Genomic DNA, 21,351 nt, shown 5'->3' with positions numbered 1-21,351 from the left:
GTAAAATCCATAATTGTTTTATGAATTGATGCTAAGTACACCCATCAAATTGGTTCTATGATGGGATTAACTTTGGTGTAAACCAAAATTGCACGTTTTTACGCTTTCGAGCTTGTGAGAAGTATTGAACATTGTTGAGAACATTCACACAAAACTTAATGCGATCTTTCAATCTATTTCTAAGAGCTTGTTTAGAGTATGTTAGTAAGGTTAGGTTTAATTCAAAGAGCATGTTTTGATTAAACAATTTGGTGAATGGAAGATGCTAGAGCTTGTTAGTGTCTTCAAGTACCAACTTACATTAGAATTTAATATGACATCAATTTATCATTAACTTGTATCATTAGGTGAATAGAACTTGAAATCAGGTTGTTTTTACTTTTGTTTCTAGTATTTCTCTAACCGTATTTCATTTTAGTTTTACTCGTTCTCAAAACCCTCCCCGCATATTTACTTTTTATGTAGTTGAATAAAAACATGATTATCTTGGTTTATTTATTAATTAAAATCAAGTCCCTGATGATCGACCCTGTTTGCCACTATTATTATTATTCGTAAATCATATAAGTGCAAGTATGACTTATTGTTTGATGGTTTCAACATCCATCAGTGCTCCCTATGGTGAGCTGCTACGTCAAATAAATCCCTTACACAACAACTCTTGTATCTCAGGTGGTGCAAGGTGATATGGCACCTTGGCAATCAGGACAACACTAGGGATCATGTCGATCCTAAACTCCACTTGCTACTCAGGAGCCACAAATGGTAGATCACCTGGAAAAAAATCAGGAAAATCTCGCACCATCGGTACATCGGAAACTGACTTCTTTTCCTCTACTAGAGTGTCCATCACATATCCCAGGTAACTTGAACATCCATGTTGGAGATACTTACTAGCCCTGGCGGCCGAACAAAAGGCCGAACCAACTCTAGTGCCCTCCCCAAAGATGGTTAGATCTCCCACACTTGGGGTACAAACTACCACTAACTAAAGCTTACAGTCGATCAACACTCCATTTTTAGTTATTAGGTTTTGATTAATATATGACTTCTCAACGGATCCTATCCCTATATATATATATATATATATATATATATATATATATATATATATATATATATATATATATATATATAATATATATATATATATATATATACATACACACACACACATACATATACACATACATATACATATACATATAGGGGCAAATCAATAGAAAATGCATAAAGGTTTGGAAACACTAAAGCCTAGAAAATCAAAAGAAATACATAGAAAAAAAATACTTTAAGATATCTTTTTTTTTCTGACTTTATAGGCAAAAAAAATCGCAGGTTTTGGAACAAATTTGCTGAAAAATAAAATGAAATTTATTTCTTATAAAAAATTATTTATTCTTAATTTTTTTTCAGCGAAATTATATAAAATGTAGCGACTTTTAGTTTTGTAAAGTAAAAAAAAGATTGGATATCTCAAAGTATTTTTTATACATTTTTAGGGTTTTTGTTAGGTTTATGTATTTTCTCTTGATCTTTCTTATATATATATATATATATATATATATATATATATATATATATATATATATATATATATATATATATATATATATATATATACATTTTTAGGGTTTTTGTTAGGTTTATGTATTTTCTATTGATATTTCTTATATGTATTTATATATATATATATATATATATATATATATATATATATATATAGAGAGAGAGAGAGAGAGAGAGAGAGATAGATAGATAGATAGATAGAAGATGAATAAATATTATAGAAGATGATCTTTCTTTTATGTATTTTCTATTGATCTTTCTTTTATATATATATATATATATATATATATATATATATATATATATATATATATATATATATATATAGAGAGAGAGAGAGAGAGAGAGAGAGAGAGGCTAGGTTCAAATGTGGATTGACATCTATTGTGTGACCGTGTGGATAATGTTATTCTGTGAGAATTACAAAGAAAATATGTTGTTTGATAATATGAATACGTTCATTCTTATATAATTATTTTAATTATTAAGCATTTTCACTAATTAAATCGTTTATAAGGTTATTATATATATATTTTTAATTATTCTCATTCTGTCATAATGTTATCAGGATGTTCATTAAGTCGTATTCTGTAAGAATTAAAATAAATAAAAAACGATGAATGAGAACAAAAAATGAATTATAATTGGTGAGAATCCATTAAAATAACAATAGTTCTATGAGATTAAACGTATTCACATTACTAAACAACATATTCTCTTAGTAATTTTCATAAAATATCATTATCTACACATCCATACAATAGTTGTCCATCCACATTATAACCTAGCCCTATATATATATATATATATATATATATATATATATATATATATATATATATATATATATATATATAAAGGTTCAGATGAGAACCAAAAAAGATTAAGACCCCTAAGAACCATTTCATTAAGGGTATTTTTTTTTAAATACATTCATAACATTACACCCATTAAACATCAGATCTGATAGACTCAAACTTCAAAAAAACTTTCAAACTCCCTCAAAAATTTTTCAAAACTCTCATGAATCTTCAAGAACTCATAAACTTCAACACCACCGACTGCCATAACCTACCTCCACCACACACCACCGCAACCATCTATAATCGTCGCCTCCCTCAAATTTTAGAGCTCTACCACCACCTCAGATCGCTGACCAAACTCACCAACACCATCTCCAAGCTCTCAGATCTGAAGCTTGATATCATCCGCTACCTATCACCGCCGTATGACTTCTCCGACTGAATAGTAGCGCCGCTACAAACAACCTCCGATCGTCGCCTCCAGAACCTTACACAATCGGCGCTGCTTATCGTCAACCACCAGATCCAACATTCTGTCGTCCAGATCTGACATTCCGTCCTCCAGATCTGTAATCTTCGGTTCAGATCTATTATTTCTGCTACCACCAACGTTCAGATCTGAGAGCTCTGGTACAGATCTATGATCTATATTGCATTAGATATTCTATATATGTGATATTCCGACCATCGTTGCATTAGATCTTCTAGATCTGTGATTTTCGCGACCTCATTTTACTCCTCTCGCATCTGCACCGCCACAAACACCACCAGAAACACCTCCAGGTATCAGATTTTTTCCACCAGCTGTCAACTCCTCATCCTTCCGCTTATGCTTCACCACAACCGTCATTTTCTCCTCTAAACACCGCCTTCATATTGCTTCAGATCTGCTTTCATTATGATCAATACTATTACAAGTTCATACCCGACAACCGACTACACCAGAGCAAATATGAAGCCAAAAAAGTTTTTTTGTGGTCAGATTTATCAAGAAATAACAAAAACTCGTCTTCTTTGGTGGCTGGTGGTGGTTCCACCATCTTATGATGTTTTATGGTAAGATCTGTTTTTTTTAATAAGAACTCATCTTTTGTTGTCGCCTCCTTTCATTTCTCTCTTTCTTTTTGATTTCTGAAAACTAATTTATAAAAACAACATGCACACAAGCTGTTTGATGAAACGTCTCAATGAAAAAGATCTATGTTTTAAGCTGTGAATACTATGAATGAATATTTGAACTAGTCTGTTAAGTTGTGAATGCATATCTGAAATAATCTTTTAAGTTGTGATTGAGTGTGAACTAATTTTTTTAATTGTGAAATATAAACAAAATAGTATACTAAACTATGATTTTTTTAATCCATATATGATTATTGTAGCATGGTAAGAGCTTCATATTTGATGAAATATGTATTAAATTGTGAATATATTGAATTAGATGTGAATATACTACATTAAGTTGTGAATTTTATAAATTAAACTATAAATAGACTGAATTAAACTATGAATTTGATATATTAAATTGTGATTTGTATATAATTTTTATGTTAAATTGCGTACAAATGAATTAAATGTTGAAATAATATTGTAAGTTTTTACTTCTCTCCTCTATGATGTTGTTGGTCGTAAAAAAATTGTAAATAGACTACATTAAATTGTGAATAGACAGAATTAAACTGTGAATTTACTATATTAATTTGTGTATAATACACAACTTAAATTGTGAAATTATTATATTGAACGGTGAATTTTGTATATTAAATTGTAAATTCACTGTATTAAGTTGTGAATCAACTGTATTAAATTATGAATTCAGTGTATTAAGTTGGAAACTAACTGTATTAAGTTTTAAAATAACCGTGTGAAACTATGAATTATATTAAGCTGTGAATTTTTTTATAAATTTTGTATTAAAATATAAATTATTTATGTTTGAATTTTGTATTGGTTTTCTTGTAAATATATTAATTTTCTATATTGTATAAATATGTAAGAATGTAGTAGTTTTATAATTTTTTTACATTAACTCTAAATAAATGAATTAATATTTTATTAAACTGTGAATTAAGTATTTAATCGGTGAATATATATATATATATATATATATATATATATATATAAAATTTTGAAGGAAGGATGGTTACAATGGTGACTCATGGGGTTGGTGGCAGCGTATTCTATTGGGTGGTGATGATAAACTTTTTTTTTAATTCTTTTGAAATTTTGAATTATTGTAAAATGGATTGTATTAAATTGTGAATTTTGTGAATTCAACTGTAAATAGACTATATTAAATTATATAATTTATATTATATATATAGTAATAAATTATGAATGAAAATACTAAATTGTAACAATTCTGAATTTTTCATTTTTTTTAAGAAAAAACACTAAAAAATTAGGATTTTTATATGTTTATTAAGCATTCACGTGTTTAATAACTATAAAATGAGGTTCTTAGACTTCTTAATCATTTTGGGTTCTCATTTGAACCATTTTATATATATATATATATATATATATATATATATATATATATATATATATATATATATATATATATATATATATATATATATATATATATATTCTCGCTACCTTTAGTGTAATGTTCTCAAAATTTTATAGAAGCTGAACAAATATTTGTCTTGTGTATATATAACAAGAAAAAGGAATACATGCATACATTTTTATTTCTGTTTTGGAAAATAAAATAGAGCCTTAAAATACATTTTTTCTCTATAACTTCATTTTCAGAGGCCCTAATAATTCAATATCAATTATTTGAATGAAATTCTAATGTTTTGACTTCATGTCTGTTAGTTAATTTTTCAATATAAACAAATTTCTATTTGCCTTATATTAGCAACAGACAAAAAAAATGCGAACTATAATAACTTTCTGTATTTATATTTTCACGATTTTGAAAGCCATGAAATTTATATTACAATATATAGTTTAATTTAACATTTTTCAAGTAAACGATCATTAATTTGCTATGAAAAATAAAATGTATTTTTTCTCCTTTAAAAAATCCGACTTTTGATGATACTCAAATTATGTTTTAACTATGAATCGTTTTAAAGTAAGAAAAAAAAACATTGTTTGCCTAAAAGAGTGGGAAAAACAAGACCTACAATCCTACATAAGACAGGTTTTCAAATAAAGGCTTCCTCCTACTCCTATAGCTAGTAACTAGTTATTAACCAAACATATAGTAATATGTAATATGTTATTATTATATTGAGCATCTACTTTGTTATCGTTTATCATACGCAACATATTATATAAAGCTCAAATAAAAAAACATAGACAAGTGTATCACATCACTTGCCTTTCTAGATGCATATATGCCCAACACGTAGTAGATGTTGACATAGTGTAAGTAGGTATTTAATTGTTAGTTTTATTAATACACATCGGTGCAAATGATTTTGTACTTATTATAAAACAAGCAATGTAAGTTTTTTCTTTATTTTTTTAACAGACGAATGTTATAAAGAAACAAAAACAAGCGAATAACTAAGAACCAATTACAAGAAGATAGTAATAATAGAATTTTGCATCCACACAAACAAACTAATGTTCAACTTACAATAAAAACATAAAAGAAGTCACAACTATGCTATCAATAACATATCCTTTCGACTTTTCTTCATTCCAGACACAACCGCATATCGATAATTCCATATAGTCCGTCATGGTCCATAAGATTGCTTCAACTGCATTATTTTTGTCTTGTGATAATTATAACAAGTTTACATTATTGCAAAACTTCAATTGCTGAATTTGAATATTTTTTCTTAATATACAACAATTTGTGCTAAAAAATGTTGTATCTATACAATTTTATAAAACATAAATTGTTGTGTACGAATCAATTTAAATTAATTAAATTTATATAAAAGATTATTAAAAAAATTGGCTGCTGAATATATTATTTAATTAAAAGTTAAACAAAACGATGATATTTTTAAGTCACAATATAAAAATTACACAAAACATGAAACTGATGTAATAGAATTCCTAACGAAGATCAGCAGATCTAGTTTTAAAGAGATTCTCAAAATCAATGATATTGATATTCTGAGTTTTTCAATAGTTATATGATGTATTAAAATTTTAAATGCATATTTACTCCAATTTTAAATGGTTTAATGTTGAAAAGGACATCAATAATGTGCATTTTCATCTCTCACAGTCTTTTTCTAGTGTTAAAGGAATCTTTTAAATATTTTATACGATGACGTCTATATGGCACACGTACACTTTCTACTTGCTAACTCGAGGCTATGTGTAAATTATTGGTTATGTAGATTAAATAAATTAATTAATTATACTGAAATATGTCAAAATTTTGCAACCGTGGAACTTGTTATCATCAATTTTCAATATAAATGGGACTGAAATCGTAGACTTAGATTTTAACTGTATTTTTTTATTAAAAAAGTTAAAAATGGATATTCCGGTTATTGTTTTTTTTCTCCAACATATCAAACACACACACATATATATATATATATATATATATATATATATATATATATATATTTGACTGGTTATTATATTTTAATATATTTAAATATTTTCATTGACAATGAAAACCAATGGGATTAATGGTTATTGGGTACAGTGTAGAGCATAGGAAGAGAGAGGGGATTGAGTGGAGCTCCCTATTCTTGTTTTAATATGCAAAGAGAACAAAAACATAAGCAAAGTATTGTCAAAATGATTTAGGCATCCCACTATAACTGAAATTTGTATATTTTGGTGCAACAATCTTATAGGCTCAGCATTCATATCATCATATTAACTATAAATTTTAATGGACTACTTTCTATTTAAGTCATAATAATTCCTAACAATTCGTTTTCTTAATTCAGGCATTTATTAGAATTTCGGGTAATAACAAAAAGAAAAGTTTTTTTTTTTTATTTTTTTTTTAATTTTTTTTATTTTTTTATGGAAAATAGATAGTTGATCTAACCTTTTTGCATTTTCCAAAATGTCCAACATATCAGAAATATGTCCATTTTGGATCACAGACCATATATAATATGTAGCGTTTTTCATTTGCAAGTTACGTTTGAAAGGAAAAAAAATAGACCTTTTAAGTTTTAACTCGAAATGCTTAGTGTCGTCAAGTTTTCAATGAAATAAACTCTATTATATAAAATACGTCCGAAACATATATATTTAAAAAAAAAATGACAAACGCCATTACGCCAAAACATTTTAATTTTGATCTTTTTAATACGCCGCCTAATATTTAATATGAGAAAATGACAAAAATAGCTAATTATACTAATTGCATTACAAAAATAGCCAAAAAAAATCGGGATTACAAAAATAGCCACCCATTTCGCAGGTGAGGAGGCCCCATCTGCGAAATGGGCATCTCATCTGCGAAAGTACAAGTGCCTGAAGCACAGCTGTGCTTCAGGCACTTGTACTTTCGCAGATGAGATGCCCATTTCGCAGATGGGGCCTTCTCACCTGCGAAATGGGTGTTTTTTAGGTATAAAAACGTTTTTTTTTTTTTTCATTTTCACCATTCTCTACACAAAAACTCTCTCTAACTTTGGGCTTCTCTCGGAATTTTGGCTAGTTTTTGAAGAAAATGGAGGATTATGTCAACAATCCCGCAAATATGGTTAGATTTTAACTCTTTTAATGTTTAAAGTTATTTTTTTTTATCAATTGTTGTATTATTTAGTGTTAAAAAAAGGGTAATTTTGTTGTGGTTGATAGTTTTAGTATATTTTTAGTATACTTGAAGTTTAAATGCAAGTAGAGACAAGTAGAGACTGCGTGGATAATGTTTACAATTTGTTATTTTTGTAGTTTTTTTAGTTGTTGTATAACCTGAAATCTTGTAAATTTTTATCCTATAATTGTTTATATAAACTGTATATATATTTGTCGTATAACATTTATAAGTTGAAAATTTGTCGTATATATATTGTTAGAAATTGTTTTTATTTGTCGTATAAGTTGAAAAATTTGTATAAAGTAGTCGTATAACTTGCAAAATTGTTAGTTTGGTTGTCGTTTTATTTTTAAATTTTTTTGTTTATATGGTTATGGTTATATAATGTTAGTTTTAATTAGAAAGATAAAAATTGTTTATATATTTGTCGTTTAAGTTGAAAATTTGTTTAAGTTGAAAATATTTATATAATTATGTATGATATTGTGATCTATCGTAAATATATTTGTTGTATAACTTGGAAAATTGTTTATATATGTGTATGTTATTGTTTTTTATCGGAAATATATATATTAGTAATTAAGAAAGTATTTGCAGTTCGTAATATATTTAAAAAAAAAGTATATTTTTTAGTTATCTAATTTGTTTTTGTGTTTTTTTTTTGCAGCATGATTTTAGTTTAATGAATACGAAAGCATTTGTGAACCTAAAAGGCTCTGGCGGTAACATATGGGAAGTCTTTGAAGTTTTAGATGATGCCCGACGTGCTATTTTCAGAAATACCGTCTTTGGCTATTTTATTGATGTCCCTCGTTTACAAGGGGACGCTTTATTGTTTCATAAAATGTTCCTTCATCAGATCCGGTCGGACCCTGTTTTATCTCCAGATGGAATAAAACGTTTATATTTTCGAGTAGGCAATACCAAAATGGTTTATGGGCCGGAAGAGTTTTGTTTGATTACCGGCTTCAATTTTGGGGAGTATCCAAAAAACATTGGGAGAAAAGGGTCGGAAAAATTAATAAGCAGTAAAAAAAGATGTTTACTGCGTGAACGGCTATTTCCGGACCATACTAATAGTTCGGTGAAAATCGGCGACCTGAAAAGTTTAATTTTAAATCAAACATTCCTAGCACTTGACGACCTTGATGCAGTTAGAGTATGTTTGATATACATTTTGTGTGAAGGTTTTTTGGGCAAAGAAGTTAACGATCGGGTGCCACAAGATTGGTTTTTTTTGGCTGAGAATTTGGATCTCTGGAATAGGTATATTTTCTTTACGTTAAAAGTTCTATTTTATTAAAGTTATAATTTATATAATAATGAATTTTGTTTTTTTTGTTTTGTTAGTTTCGCTTGGGGTAGCTATCTATGGGATTTTACTTATGTTGACCTTGAGGATATGTGGAGTAAGATACATCATTATTTATCACTTCCTCAGCGTGGTCAAACTTTAAAGTATTCCGTCTCAGGATTTACGGCTCCAATTAGGGTATAAAAATTTTCTTATATTTATATTGTTTTATTGTTATCTTTTTTATTTTAATTTTAACTTTTATTACTGTTATTGTACAAAATTGTAGATATGGATATATGAGATGATTCCGGCTGTTCGTGCATGTGGATTTGCATTGAGAAAAAATAAAGACTTGCCTCGGATGAAAAGATGGAGCGGAACAAAAAAATTGAAATGGGTTGACGTGAACAAGATTTGGTCAAAGATGCAGGTTTAAAAATATTTCGTTTATTATTAATAAAGTTGATTATTATAGTTTTATATGCATTTTTAATATGTTTAATTTTTTAGGAGGGGCTACCACCAAGACAAAACATGTTACCGGGTGATGGTGAGATGACATCTTTTTATTATATGTCATTTCAAGAGTATGTATATGGTGAAGGGAAAGCAGTTCCATCCCCAGTACGAGACCATTTTAGGAGACAAGACGAATCTTCGTCTAGTATGTCGTCCAGTGGTCGCTCTCATGGTAGAGGTCGGGGCAGTGGGAAACACAAGCTAGACGAGTTGTTGAAACGGGTACATGCACTGGAGCAACATGTGTTTATGAACCGACAACCTACAGAGGTTTTTGTTGAAGAAGTGAATAATGACCAATTTTGGAACGACATTTTTTTTGATGATACGACAGTGTCACAAAGAAATTATGATGAACAGGTTAGTTACACGCTACATTATTTATTAAATTTTATTAACATATATGAATACCTGTGTTCATATTTTATATTTGAAAATATAGGTTGTGCAAGATGAAGTGATGAATAAAAACAATACAACTCAAAATGTTTTTGGTGATACTCAAGACGACAAGGTTGTTATAGATGTTACCTTTACGATTTTAATAATTACTTTTTAATAAAGTGTCTTTCGTTATTAAGTAAAAAGTTATATTTTTAATGTAGGTGTTGGAGGAGAGTAATCAGTATGCGGGGAACAAATTTGATGATGATGTGTTTGATGTAAACGATTATAGTGAAGTTAAAGAGGTTATTATAGTTACATTAATATTATATTAATATTTTGTTTATTTAGATATTATTGCTTATTAAATTATGTGTATTTCGTTATTAAGTATAAAGTATTATCTTTAATGTAGGAGTGGGAGGAGAGGAATGACAATGCAGGGAACAAATTTGATGATGATGTGCCGGATGAAGACGAACTAATAATAACGGGAAATGTAGATTATTTTCATGATGATGATGATGACAAAGAAGTTACACCCGATAAACCTAGGAGTCGAAAACCATCACAATTTTTATGCACTCCTTACACCGAGGTATTCGTTTTATTTATAAACTGATGATTTTATGTTTATGTGAATTATCTGAAAGATATACATTTAAACATATGAATATTGTTTTTAGTTGCACACGACACCGAAACAAAAAAGAAGAACAAAAAAGAAGGTTGGTACAAAATCAACATGCCCCGTTCCTCCTCCAGTTTTTGGTGTTGCTCATGACTTCTCCATGTTGCGCCTGCAACCTTACGTAGCAGGCGGTGAGGATGTCATCCAAAATTATGTATTGCATTCATACGATGTGCAGCATCGTTTGTTTAATTTCGTGTTAGATAGAGATTTTTGGAGCTCATTGTTTGGACATACACACGACGGATGGTTGGAGTCAGCGGTAAATAAATTGTTAATTAATTCTTTTAAAAGTTAATTGTTTTTTAGTCAATAACAAAAGTATCATGTGTGCAGCAGATAACCATTTGGTACCGACTTTTGATGGAGAGACGGTTTGAGAGCGACCGACATACAATAATGCCTCCAATTTTTTTTGTTTCTCATGCTTTGGAAGAAGGACAGGACTGGAGGGCGTTTATGGCTGGTATTGCTACATACCCTAACTTCATGGTTGCTTGGTGGGATGTTGATACGGTAAACTTAATAGTTTATATTGAAAATAATATCGGTTTTTTGTTATGTTTTTGTATTGTGATGTTTTTGTATTGTGATGTAAATAAACATAATTTTATTTTCTGATCCTTATACAGGTCTTATTGCCGATTCATTCATCCCCTAATCATTGGCTATTTGGGGAACTACGATTAGCGTCAATGGAAGTGCATATTTATGACAGTCTTGGTAGAGGTGCTTATGAAAAATTCCAATCTGAAGGAATCTTTTCCAAATTTGAACGTCGGGTGGCAAATTATTTGGACAAGATTAAGTATTGGGCGCGGAGGAACATCCCAAGGATTCCATTGAATATGCAATTCATTTATGAAGAAAACGTTCCCAACAAAGTAGTCATTTGGGAGATTGCGGTGTTTTTCTTTGTATGTTTATGGAGCAATTGGTTTTAGGTCAACCAATACGTGTTCTTATTGACCCAAAGAACGCAGCTTTAGAGTTCCGTCTCCGGATGGCAAAAATTATTTGGGGGTCTAGTCTTGCTCCTCTGTAGTTGGATTATATAAATGTATATACAAATTAATGTTGGATTTCATTATTAGTTTATCTTTAGAGTTTACTCAACGGATGACAAAAAATATAACGTTACGACAATTACCACAATTTAATGACCTACTAATTACTTATCAATAAATTCAAAACATAAGAACGACCACAACATTTGTTTTAACGTTACAAATACAACAATTTATTGACCTAACAACTTCAAAACCATAAAAACAATATTGAAAAGCTTACAACTTGTAAACAAGAACTGCCAAGAACAACACCCAACTACAAACCAACGCTATCTTTAACTTCTTATTTTCTGATTGAAAGAGCTTATTAGAGTTAGCTACTTTAGCTATTACCATAGAAGATTGGTCCTTCTCTTCATCAACCCAACTGATAAACCTGCATTTTGGTCCCTGTTAAATTTAATATCCACAGTAAGAAAATTAATTTGTGTCATGTAAACACGAGGGTTTAAATTTGAATGACGGTAAGAACATGATACCAAATACGGGCAAGCGTAGAACAATCTTCCTGGGTTTTTAGCTGTACCCGAAATCCTAACGATACGTTCTCCTCCACAATTGCAGTATGCCATTAGCCTTCTTATTCTTTTAAATCGGAGTTACTTTCTCAGTTAAATTTTTTCATAATGAGTGACACCCATTTATAGAATAAATCATATTACGGACAATTCTTTTTGACTATGAAATAAACTGGTTTGACTATGAATTCATAAAAGTTCAACTATGAAATGCAGACAAGTACATTCTGTAGTATTGTCATGTCGGTCAGTGAAATTTGACTATCAAATGAACTGGTTTGACTATGAATTCAAAATGTTCAACTACGAATTTAAAGGGTTAAACTATGAATTTTGATCAGTAGAGATACAATATCTTCTATTTATAATTCCATTTGTGTGATCATTGTAGAGCACAATTATCGGTATTGAAAATGAGTAGTCACAGCCAAAGAACCTTTTCTCAACTACCAATTTTCTTGCATAACCTTCAAAGAACAAATCCTAATACCTTCACAGCCATTAAGAAAACCGATAACAACCGCTTTCAATTCTGTTTTGTGGCTTTAGGTTGCGTGGTATAACATACTTCTTTTATTGAGTTATACAATATTTCATGGTAATCTATGTCGATTAGTTCTTACATAACACTAATATGTCTTCGTTTTTATGTAGATTCGTACCTTCCTTAGGTGCATGATACCGCTGATATATGTAGGTTATTTACCCCTTCTTGGGAGCTTTCTGACAACAATGTACTTCGCAGTGGCTTTAGATGGAAATCATGAGCCACTACTCTTAGCACTTGGTTTGGGAACCTTACAGTGTGAAGAATCATGGAGATGGTTCATGATGAGGTTAAGAGATTGTTTAGGTGAGGACACAGAGGTTGGTTTCATAAGCAACATGTGTGATAACATAGACTTTGGTGTTGACAGTGCCTACCCGGATTCCTATCATGGATATTGTCCTAAAGATATAGCTTGAAAGATACGTGAGTCTATCGGACATAACAATACGGAAGTCGAATCGTTGTTTTGGAAGTCATGCAATGCATATAGCATTAATGATTTTTACTTGTGTTTCGAAAGGTTGCAAAGTACATGTAGGCAACCACCTTTCTGCACCTTGCTTATGAGTCCAATTTACTGGCTTGACGATATACCGATTTCAAAATGGACAAGAGCATTTTTCCCAAAAATACGTTACAATGTTAAATCGATTGACGTCCCTGAAATTTTGCAAATTATATCCTCACGTGAGTTTCCTATAACAACGATAATTGAGTTAACCACCACGTCGATAAAATCAAAGTATGCTGAGCGGGCCGAACTGGCTGGTAAGGGAGATTGTTATGTTTTGTTTTTTTATTGTGCTGCTATTTTTATTAAAATATCAAATTTTACAGGGAGGTTGTCTGGTGGGTTGACCCCTTACGTTGAGAGTAAGGTTCAAAAAAGTCTCAGCAAGTCTTACAATTGTAATGCAAAACGTTTGTATGGGGATACATTTGAAGTCCATGACACTTTTGCCACCAACAACGTACAACTTGAACGAAGGGTATGTAGTTGTGGTAAATGGCAAAAAAACAGTATACCATGTGGCCACGCTATAGCATGTCTAAGAACCCGTACATCTGAGTCCATTCAGAGAATGGTTGAATACAAGTTCACTAATTATGTGTATCGAGTTGCATATGGATCTGAGTTGGTGAATGGTATACCATCATATGAGCATTGGGAAATACCAAATGAAACGGTGGTCCTGTTACCTCCCTCAATGCAGTAGTTATTCATGTAGCACATTTATGTTTTATGTAGTATTATGTATTAGTTTTTTATGTACTCCGTTTTTATTTTACTGCTGTGTTACGTATTAGTTATCCATGTACCCAGTTTATTTTTTATGTCGTATTATGTGTTAGTTATTTATGTACCCCGGTTTTATTTTATTGCTTTCTAAATATTGGCTATTGAGGGAACAACATACATTAAAAGAAATGGACGTTTATTAAATAGTAACGACTAGACACATACAACAAAAAGCAACTTAAATAACGAAAAACAATTAACTTAACCAACATGCATATTAAAAATAAGGGACATTCTTTAAAACATTCCATGCATCTAAGTGGGTAAACTCGCTACCATCGTATTGAAAGCGGTATAGTTCCAAAGCCACCTGCCGTAGAATGTCTTCATCCGTATTTGCATGTTCGTTATCCAACTCGTTATAAATACGTTGAAATTGTTTCACCTTCATTTTCATATTCAGAAACTTCGCTTTGACATCTCTTCTTCTTCGATATTGAGTGCGGTTCATTAAATGGTGAAACAAATGACAGACACGAGACCAAAATGATCCAGCACGAACTTGTGGGGGACCCGGTGGAAAATCCACCTCTACAGTTGTAATCCAAGCTTGAACCAAAGCGACCTCCTCTACGTTCCTCCATATATGTGGTGAGTCCATAATTGCAAGGAGGGAAGTAAGATAATACAATTACAACGGATATTGAAATCTATTTATAACGACTCCTTACTTTCCTGGTACAATGAGTTGTCAACTCAAACAACAATGTATTGTGTTGTCATTCAACTGGGGATGAATTGTCAACTCGAACAGTGATCTGTTGTGTTATAAGTATAGTACACTGCATTCGTCAGTTAATTTTGACTATGAATTGCAGACATATTAGAAGTTTGAACTGCGATTTTGTGTAGAAACTACTATAAATTGACCCTAAGTTACACGCAAAACGTTATTAAATTAACCAATATAGTTGTTCAAATATTGTTTTTTAGATTCTACCCTCTTTGTTTCAATCCAAATGACTTCTATATCATGGAGCAATGAAGAGTTCTTGGTTCTTACACATGCTTATATTCATGTGTACGAGACAAGCAAGTTGAATGATCCAATGTTTTGGAGCCGTCTAACAAATATTTTCAATGCTGCAAACCGAATGGCTACAAGAAACGATCGTGACGAACTAGACATCTTAGCAAGATGGTATGAAATGAAAACCGAAGTTCTATTATTCAACGATCTTTATACCAAAATTGACGACGCCCGTCTAAATGCTACTGAGGATGTCATCTTGGAAGCTGCTAAGGAGGAATACAAGTCATTAAGTAACAGGTTGGAATTCCAGTTTGAAGCCCCTTGGAATATTTTGAAATATATCCCGTTTGTTTAAAATCTATTTTAGTTTATTATTTCAGTACTAGGTTATTTTCATGTACTAGGTTATTTTCATGTATTTCTTATGTATTTCGTATGTATTTCGTTTGTTTAAAATCTATTTTATTTTATTATGTGAGTACTAGGTTATTTTCATGTATTTCGTATGTAATTCGTATGTGTTTCATATGTTTAAAATATATTTTAGTTTAGTATGTGAGAAACTCGTATGATTAAGTTGAGTTAATATATATATATATATATATATATATATATATATATATATATATATATATTAGTTTATTATGTGAGAAACTCGTATGATTAACTTGAGTTAATAAATGGCCATTGCATTAGTTATCAAAATATATTAGAATACATTAGTAACAAGATTCCATGAACCATTAAAACATCACAACAATTACATGAAAAAAACAACATAATACGAACAAAGCATTAACGTAAAACACAAGTCCATGGCTTATTCTTAACACAAATTAGAGCGGTCTACTTGAAATACTGTTTATCTCTAACAACCTTCCAAACTTCCTCATATTCGAAGTCTCTGCCTTCATGCTCAAAGATGTAAAACTCTGTAACAACTTCCAAGAACTCTTCTTCGTCACGACAACGAACATTGTTACGTTTCGCATAACTACATGCTCGATTGAACCATGTCACTTCCTCCTTTACATCCGTCCACTTAGTAACAACATCTGATTTTTCTCTTTTTTGCCCTTCTCCAATCTCATGGTTAAACAAAGATGTGATGCGACTCCATTCATCACCAATTAGGCAATGCGGGGGAGCAAGTAACGGTTCACCATCCTTAACACTTAGCCAGCACCGTGTTAGAAGTAACACCTCGTTTGTCGTCCATGGCCTTTCAGAATTGGAACCAGGTAATTCATTCGAAGAACTTGCTGCATTCGACGACATTTCTAATAATGGGAATTCGTTTCGTTTAGGTGATTTGGGTGTTTGGTTTATAGATCTTAAACATCTATTTATATAAATAAATAGACTATGAAATAATACTTTGACTACGAAATGGTTATATTTGGACTACGAATTTCAGCTTTATGCAGTGTTTTGTCATGTCAAACTGTCATTTATCTCTTGTCACTTAAGGGACCCACTGGGATGTGCAGGTTACTACAGTGACTTGTCATTACTGTCTAGTCATTTCAAAGTTGGACTTCTCATTACTGTCTAGTATGTATAAATACCACTTATTGCTCCAGTTTAATACAACATCGATTTTATTATGAGTTCCTCACACAAATTCGAAATTTGCTCATGCAACGAAGTAGATTGTTACTACTGTGATTCGGTAGACCCTTTTTTTACACCCTCTTCAGCCGGGTCATATATGTCACATGAAAATTTTGAAGAATTAAAGAAGGCTGAAGCACAACAAGAAGAGGACAAAGAGTCATCCCGACTTCTCACTCAACTTGCTAATGATATAGGTTCGGAATGCAAACAAGCTGAAGAATGGATTGACCTCAATAAAAACAAAATCAAAGAGCATAAAGATTGGATAAAAAAGAGTAAGAAGGCAATCAAAACGACTGAAAAACGGCTTGCTGAGAAGGATGAGCAGTTGATACACATTATGGTAAAAAAGGATCGTTTCGAAGACAAAATGAGAATTAGGGATGACTATATAACGATGGAGAAAGAGAAGTACCCGTTGCAGTTCCCTGAGTTTAAAAATTAGTTATAAAGTTGTTGTAATATTATCATGAAACAGATTAGCTTGCCAAAGGATCGTTTGTTGTTTTTTTTAAATAACATGTTGTAACTATTAAAATAAATCTGCAAACTATATTTTATAATATAAAGGCTTCATTCATTGTTATAATCAACAAACTTAACTAAAATATGAAAGCATAGCAATGTCTTGTAAGAGTTAATAAAAATATTACAATACATAATAAGCTAACAACTCGTCATTACTCTTAATTTCAAGGTTGTTTTATATCAAAATCAGCGTTATGGGTTTGTGAGCAACCCGCTGAACCACCAATATTATATGCCATTTCTGCAGTAGAAATTATGTGACCTGCTCTGCTACCAGACGCCCTTCCAGTACAATTATTTCTCGTGTGTCCTAGTTGACCACATGTAGAACACTCTTTTATAATTGGACCCTCGCCTTGGGATGGAATGCGGTCTGTGTTTCTTGGCCTGCCTGGCTGACGTTTATCCATTATAGGTGGCTTAACAATCATCAAATCATCGGGGATCTCCCATTCGGATGGCTTCGGCAGAGGGTTTATTGATTCCTCATATGTTTTCCTCAGTGTTTCGGTAAAGTAAGCATTTAATGCAAACCTCGAGCAGTCTTGGTAATTGTTCACTGTTAAACATCTTATGACATGACCACAAGGTATCCCATCAAGTTGCCAATGCCTACATGTACATGTCATATGTTGAAAATCAACAATCACATTTTGTGCCCCCTTTTTGACCTCGCATTTCGTATTTGAGATCATGCGAACATCCCATTTGGTAAAATTTTTCTTGTTTTCTTTTACAACTTCATCCGCCCAAGGGGTAAGGGTTGTTGTTGCTTCCGCTAAAAAAACAGCCAAAATGAAGAAGTTAAAATCAATAACATCGAAACTAATAAAACATTAATATTACAAATTTACGTAATACCTGCAAAGTTACGTCTTTGAAACCACCATTGTTGCATTGTAGCACGAAAAAAATCAATCAACATAAGTATTGGCACCTTACGTGCGTGTCTAGATAATGCATTTATAGACTCCGCACTGTTGGACGACATAAGATTGTATCGGTTCCCTTTAAAATGTGCCCTTGACCAGGTTTCTGGATTTATACTTTTTAAGTACTCCCATACTGGTTCTTTTGTCTTTTTCATAACATCCATGGCAGCATCAAAAGCATCAACTGTGTACGCCCTACACGCCTCCCAAAAAATTCCTTTAACCGTCTTACTCTTGCCGAATCTAGATACTATGTTGAAATACAAATGGACACCACATATTCCATGATGAGCGTGAGGAAAAATGTTGGCAACGGATGTTGCTATAGATGGAGACCTATCAGATATAATTGTAAGCTCCTGCATATTTCCTATGCAATCACGTAGTTTTTGAAAAAACCATGTCCAAGAATCAGTACACTCATTTTTGCATATACCATATGCAACCGGTAATATTTGATTTTGTCCGTCCTTAGTAACTGCAAGTAGCATGGTACCTTTGAACTCGCCCTTTAGGTGAGCTCCATCTACTACTAGGGTCGGCTTACAAAAATTGACAAAAGCTCGTACCTACAATACATTGTATATCTATTCAAATACACCAAAATAAATATTAAAAAAAAATTAGGACATGATAATACTAACCGAGCAACCGAGTGCGACGTACAAAAACTCAAACCGATCATCAGCATCTGTTTTAATATGTGTGACAGTACCCGGATTATGTTTGGCCAAGTTGTGACAATACGCCGGAAGTTTGGTAAAAGAATCCTCTTTCGTACCCCTTAACGACAACAATGCATATTGCTTCGCACGCCATGCCTGATGGTATGAGATATTGATATTCAATTGAGCATTCATATCATTAACAATTTCTTTTCCCCGATAAACTCTACTATAGTCTTCAGCCAAAACATCAGCAACATATTCACCCAAAACATATTTGTTTGCTTGTCGATGATTAGGTTGCAACAATGTTGAAGAACATGTGTGTACATCAACAAATTTATTCACTTGGAAAAGTCCATCAGTATTTTTAATTGCTTTTGCTCTTAGTAACCAAGAACAATTTTTCGAAACACACACAGCTTCATACCTTGATTTGGTGGATCTACTTGTCCTCGTCTGGAAACCTTCTCGAAGACATTTTTTACCAATACACCGCTTTAAAAGTTCTTTGTTTTTAAATATACTCTCACATTGAATCTTTTGAAGATTAATGTCTACCATCTGTGTTGGGATATCTTCATTATTATCAACTGGCCATGCTGGTACAGGGGGCATACCGTAAAAAAGGTTATCGGGATACTTAGCTTTAACTTCATCACCCAACTCATCTCTATCGGAATTACTTTGTAGCTCGGTTATATCTAAACATACATCACCAACATCAACATAATGCCCGTAAACATGATTTTTTTCATTTTTTTGAGTTGAATTTTTTTTCTTTTTAGTTTTATCTACCACACGCCTATTCATAAGTTTAACTTCTTGTTCGGCAACATCATCACAACGACCACCAACATGATTAAGATATGTACCAACATCATCATCACCAACATACTTGTAATTCTCGGGATCCACATATTGAATAGGTGAATAACTAACATTAACATTTTCAGCAACAGTGTGAAACTGAGGTACACTAGGAGTATTGAAAGTACCTATCGGATCGTTGCTCCCTTTAAAACTGCATAAATTACCAACAACTTCGTTTCCAATTTCACCGCCCCCATTAACCTCCTCAACTTCATCAACCACCACAAACACTTTCACAGCCCTTCCTCCACTACATTTGATTACATTTATCAACATTCTAACATCCACGTCTTCAACTATAGCTATATAATAATTTAATTCAGGATGGTGGAAACGAAGACTAATTCTATATTTGTCTAACAAACCAATTTTGCTTCTTACCATAGATACAAAATCACTATAACTAATATACTCAGAAAATATCAAAGCAAATTCAGAAATACCTCCCTGTGGACATATGTATTCCAGATTAGTTCCATTAACTTGCCATCTCCCACCGGTTACAAGACAAACCAAATATTCAATCATTTTTTGAGCAAATTGTAGAGATAGAGAGTATTTCACAAACCAAATAACAACCAAAATGATATTTTTTCTACAAAAATTTTTATATAGCAAAGGCCATTTCGTAGTCAAACCAATTCATTTCGTAGTCAACCTTAAAAAAAAAAAAAAAAAAAAAAAAAAAAAAAAAAAATTCATCATTTCGCAGATAGGATCAGAGGATTTCGCAGATGGGACCTATTCCATCTGCGAAATTACCCCTATTTATACCGAAAAAATTTAAAAAAAAAAAAAAATTCTCATCTGCGAAAGTACAAGTGCCTGAAGCACAACTGTGCTTCAGGCACTTGTACTTTCGCAGATGAGATGCCCATTTCGCAGATGGGGCCTTCTCATCTGCGAAATGGGTGGTTAAATATGTAATCCCGATTTTTTTTGGCTATTTTTGTAATGCAATTAGTGTAATTGGCTATTTTTATCATTTTCTCTATTTAATATTTTTAATTTGAAATAAGTCGTTTCGAAGAATATGGTTATTTGCTAATCATCCAAAAATTAAGTTATTTACCCATATTCAACAAACACATTGGTAATTTTGTGATTGTCGGTTGAATGTCGTATTCTGTAAAATTAACTTGCCCTCTTTTTTTAAATCAAGTGTTTATTGAAGAAATAATATAATATTAATTTAGATTTCTTAAATTAATTAAAAAATTAAAAAAGTGTTTCGAGTGCTCAGCTCTCGCTCTCAGCATCAGCATCATAAAGGTATCTTAAGCTTTCTATACAACAAAATGGAATAACATAACTAAGTTGTACTTTATGCAGTAAAACATGTATGTCAGTCT

The 21,351-nt window shown here is 31.5% G+C and overlaps 1 protein-coding gene and 2 long non-coding RNA genes across 3 annotated transcripts; 2 read left to right on the top strand and 1 right to left on the bottom strand.

Annotated features, from left to right (window-relative positions):
• The first annotated feature begins 9,492 nt into the window (after positions 1-9,492).
• LOC145094311 (uncharacterized) lies at positions 9,493-10,129 on the top strand. Its single transcript, XR_013703277.1, has 3 exons — positions 9,493-9,574; positions 9,666-9,809; positions 9,890-10,129. It is a non-coding gene; the product is annotated as an uncharacterized LOC145094311 (long non-coding RNA).
• Positions 10,130-10,503: 374 nt separating this feature from the next.
• Positions 10,504-11,017, top strand: LOC145094310 (uncharacterized). The gene is made up of 3 exons (XR_013703276.1): positions 10,504-10,587; positions 10,698-10,880; positions 10,969-11,017. It is a non-coding gene; the product is annotated as an uncharacterized LOC145094310 (long non-coding RNA).
• Positions 11,018-18,689: 7,672 nt separating this feature from the next.
• LOC145095095 (uncharacterized) lies at positions 18,690-20,694 on the bottom strand. The gene is made up of 3 exons (XM_079033036.1): positions 19,106-20,694; positions 18,736-19,030; positions 18,690-18,694 (listed from the first exon to the last, which is right to left on the bottom strand). The coding sequence occupies exons 1-3, from the start codon at positions 20,525-20,527 to the stop codon at positions 18,690-18,692; spliced, it is 1,722 nt and encodes a 573-aa protein (XP_078889162.1). The 5' UTR covers positions 20,528-20,694.
• Positions 20,695-21,351: the final 657 nt, after the last annotated feature.

This window comes from Lactuca serriola, chromosome 3 (genome assembly GCF_051521515.1).
Source record: "Lactuca serriola cultivar US96UC23 chromosome 3, Lser_US96UC23_V15, whole genome shotgun sequence".
NCBI classification, from domain to species: domain Eukaryota; kingdom Viridiplantae; phylum Streptophyta; class Magnoliopsida; order Asterales; family Asteraceae; genus Lactuca; species Lactuca serriola.
The sequence above is the reverse complement of the archived record's forward strand: the minus strand, read 5'-3'. Positions and strand labels throughout refer to the sequence as shown.